General features: G+C 38.0%; 1 protein-coding gene across 1 annotated transcript in view; it reads left to right on the top strand.

The window, feature by feature from the left end:
- Nucleotides 1–4043, top strand: part of LOC107288327 (DNA primase large subunit) — a gene marked incomplete at its 5' end in the record, with an annotated part of 77913 nt that overhangs the window by 57292 nt on the left and 16578 nt on the right. The window contains one exon of the mRNA XM_015816937.1: nt 2581–2707. Coding sequence (XP_015672423.1) covers nt 2581–2707 — 127 coding nt within the window. The remainder of the gene's footprint in view (nt 1–2580; nt 2708–4043) is intronic.

Below are 4043 nucleotides of genomic sequence, written 5' to 3'. Positions count from 1 at the left end.
GTATAATGATGTGTTGGAGTTGTTTTTCCATCTTTAAATTTATTATGCCCAAAAGAAATATTTCTGGTTTGAAATCCATTTGTATCTCAGTTATCTCCTGTATCCAATCTCTTATCCGTTCCCAATAATTTTTTACTTTGGGGCACAGCCACCACATATGATAAAATGTTCCTTCTTTAATTTTACATTTCCAACACTTTGGGTCTATGTTTTTATACATTTTAGCCAATCTCGCCGGTGTTAAATGCCATCTGTAAATCATTTTATATTGATTCTCTCTATATGCAGTTGATGGCGTCAATTTGCAATTTCTGTTCCATAATCTTTCCCATTCCACTCTTAAGGGGATTTCACTTCTGTTAGCATTCCTCATTGGCTTCTTTCTAGAACCCTGTTTCAGTCTCTGCTAGTTCAGAAGTGCATGCTACTCAGACTCTCTGCCCTTACTCCACTGGATAATCAACAGTAGTGGTCTTTTTTGCCCTCACAGCACAGCACATAACCTCTCAGAGCTCACAACTTTTCTGGTAGTTCTCCTCTCTTCCTCTTGTGGAACTCCTCTGACAAAGTCCGTTAACCTCTTTGTTTTGTTGGGGGGGGGGAGACTGTTCTTTAAAATCTGGTGAACATCTCTGAATTATTTAACACTGGCTCATAAGATGCGAGACAATCTTCACCAGTGTGGCCATTGCTACACCACTACACCTCAAGGTTCCTCACTCTCTATGAAGAAAGAACCAAATTACTATGCTGACATGTATTCAAAAGTGTAGATAAAAGTACACTTGTGGAAAATAAGGGGTGTGTGTGTGTTTCTGAGTAAATATTCTCTTGTGCTACAAGAGACACGGTACCTCTGAAGACCATCATGCTTTCCAGAATTGAGGGTAAAAGTTAATTGCTTTCAGCCTGAAGTAGCCTGGTTGTCCAAATTCTCTTGCCTCTATATGGAGATTTTTTTTTTTTTTACTTTTCAGAGTTGTTTGGAGCTTCCAAAATATTTAAGTTGGAAGATACATTCAAGATGCTAATACTATTCCCTTGCCACACCTCATTGTTTTTCTTTTTAGTCTCTGTGCATTGACACTTTAGAGATCTGTCTATGTGCAAAGACCCATTTGGAAATAGTCCATTGCTGAGACTTGGGTTGGAGTCCCTTTCCTCCTTGGTGTGTATGCAATTGAATAGAGCTCCTATCTTCCATTTATGTTCTTTTCCAGGTATTGAATAGGTAACATTATAAAGAACTTTCTTGACTTTCTTTCAGCCAGTAGTGACAAAATGGTGGAAATAATTTTGACTGGTTTGAAATACGGATGTGGGGAGAAGTGGCAACCAGAAACATACTTTTTCTACAATTTTAGTTTTAAATTTATTTATTTAAATGTGCATGCCTTTTGCATCAGGTGCTTTTTGGGGAACCCTAAAACAGAATAGATTGTAAGACTGAAATCGTCATAATGTTGGTTTAAACCAGGTGTGTCCAACCTTTTGGCTTGCCTGGTCCACACTGAGTGAAGAGGAATTGTCTTTGGCTGCATATATAAAATATATAATATAGTTAATGTATATAAATTACATAATAAATTTTTATGATCTTATGGACTGCATTACTGTCTGTCCAGGACACGCCTGGTTTAAATCCTAATGAAATGTGAGTCTTTAAAAGTCATGAGCTCCTTTGTTTTGTAATAAGGCAGGAAGGCCAAAGTATTTATCTTCTCTACCATTAATTCATGCTTCTCTCTGGAACAGTATTCCCATGTATATAATATATACATAAATATAAAACGTAAATATAAATATATTATAAATATATAATCTAGTAATCCCATAAATAGAACATATTCTCTTCTGGGTTTCCAGAAGTTTCTTACAAGATGGCTATCTTCCCAAGTACGGTGTGTGTGTGTGTGTGTGTGTGATTGCAAAACTTCAGTCGTGTTTTTTATTGCTTTAGTAGCTTTTAACTCTGATAGTGTTTTGTTGTCATGTTTTCAACTTTTTAATTGCATATTTTGTTGTTGTAAACCACTCAGAATCTTTTGGAATGGGAAGCCATAAACATAATTATAACAATAAATATCTACTAGAATATAGTTTGTAATAAATACAAGCTTTTTATATTATGTAGGAACTATGTATCTTAATCACCAAGTTACAAAATGAGCTAATTGAAAAAAATGTGCAATTTGTTATCCATAACAAGGGCTTCAAATTTTAGAGTTTGAAAGATAGTTTTCAACTAAATTGGTTTCCTTCTGTTTCCTTTGATTCTTTTTAATAACTCCATTTAAAGAAGATATTGAGGGGGGGAAAAAAAACCCCTGTAATTCTATTTTTTTGTAAGCAAAGTCCTACGGAAATAACCGGGTGAAATTCCCTTTCTGCCAAATGCTTGATAACATAGATTCAATTTTGTTGTACTTTTGAATTCTTCTACTTGTAAAACTTTTAACAGTTATGACTACTTGAAGCATCAATATTTCATCCTTCGTGGTAACTAAAATTGCATACGCTATGCACACTCTCTCGGTTGTAAACCATCTGCTTTTTTTATTGTTTGTTTTCACTCTTCAGTTTGATAAAGGATATGCTTACAGCATCCGGCATAACTATGGAAAAGAAGGCAAGAGAACGGATTATACTCCATACAGTTGCATGAAAATTATCCTGTCCAATCTCCCAGGCCAAGGGGATTATCACGGTGAGTGCTTTTTCCTGACAGGCAGCTTTAGAAGCCAATGGATTGGTTGGCTGTATTAGTGGCAGAGGTTGGATTTGCGGCTTAAGGCAACCTTTGCTGTCAAGTCGAGCGTGCTGCTCCTCTTCTGACAATTTGTCTTATTATCGAACCAGGTCAGACAAAAAAGGTTCATTCAGTCTGTGCTCCGCTGAGCCTTGCTGCGTTTTTTCTTTTGCTTGTTTTCATCCCCACAATGTTTCAAAGCAACAAGTGCCTCAGCGCTTTTTCTTTGCCAGCAAACTGTCAAAGAGCTATAAATCATTTGATATTTTTTTTTCTCCCAGAAACCAGACACTCTCCAGAATCTATGGGATGTTGTAAATCTAATGATTCATTGTCTCTAGAATGAAACGGGGGAGTACTGTAATACATTTCCACAAATTACATAAAATCAAGGTTTTCTTCCAAATGTTTAGCTTTTCCTTTAAGAGACTCCTTTTTCTCCGACAGCGGGAAGTCACTTGCCAATTACAGTGAATTGTTTATTTCATCCATTATTTCTTCTCAGTCATCTAAGTCCAGTAATCTAGAGTATAGATCTCCTATACAAAAGTGCCTAGATAATTGCATTAAGAGGAAGATATATTGATAAATGTATTTTTTTTCTTTTATAAAATGGGTAAATAATAATCTAGTCTCATCCTCATTTTTATCTCTCTTCCTCAGAGTCATTCAGGCTTGAATGCAGAATTAGAATATCACTAATATTGTTTAGGGCAGGGCTTTTCAACCTTTTCACCCATTGTACCACTTTTAGGATATGGCAATATCCAAGTACCACCCGTCGCCTAGCAAGGTGTCAAAAACTTGATGACCAAAAAAAAAAAAGGAAAAAAGTGATGAAGTATAGGTAGTCCTCGACTTACAACAGTTCGCTTAGTGACTGTTCGAAGTTACAATGGCGCTCTTCCTCCTGTCCGAGGTTTTCATTGTGAGCATTTCTGTTGAGGATTGGCAGCGGGGGTGGGGTGGGAAGTGTTTGGTTTTTATTCCCCCCGTCTGCTGGGTGGTTGCAGCAGGTTTTGGTCACTTCACACGACCCTGGGACACTGTGACCATCATAAATATGAATCAGTTGCCAAGCATCTGAATGTAAATCACAAGACCCTGGAGATGCTGCAATATTCCAGCTGATTGGCACTTCTTCTGGGCTCAGCAGAAGCGCCAGGATCAGCGCCGAGCTCCAGCTGGAGCCTGGCGCTTCCGCTGAGCCCTGACAGTCCTGCAGCTCCAGCCGTCTCTCGCTCAGGCTTGTGCGGTGCTGCCACCGGTTCAGCTCATTCCCCTCCCCCGCTAC

The sequence above is a fragment of the Protobothrops mucrosquamatus genome, unplaced genomic scaffold (genome assembly GCF_001527695.2).
Source record: "Protobothrops mucrosquamatus isolate PMUCROS unplaced genomic scaffold, P.Mucros_1.0 scaffold531, whole genome shotgun sequence".
Taxonomy (NCBI): Eukaryota; Metazoa; Chordata; class Lepidosauria; order Squamata; family Viperidae; genus Protobothrops; species Protobothrops mucrosquamatus.
This window is presented reverse-complemented; position numbering and strand designations above follow the sequence as displayed.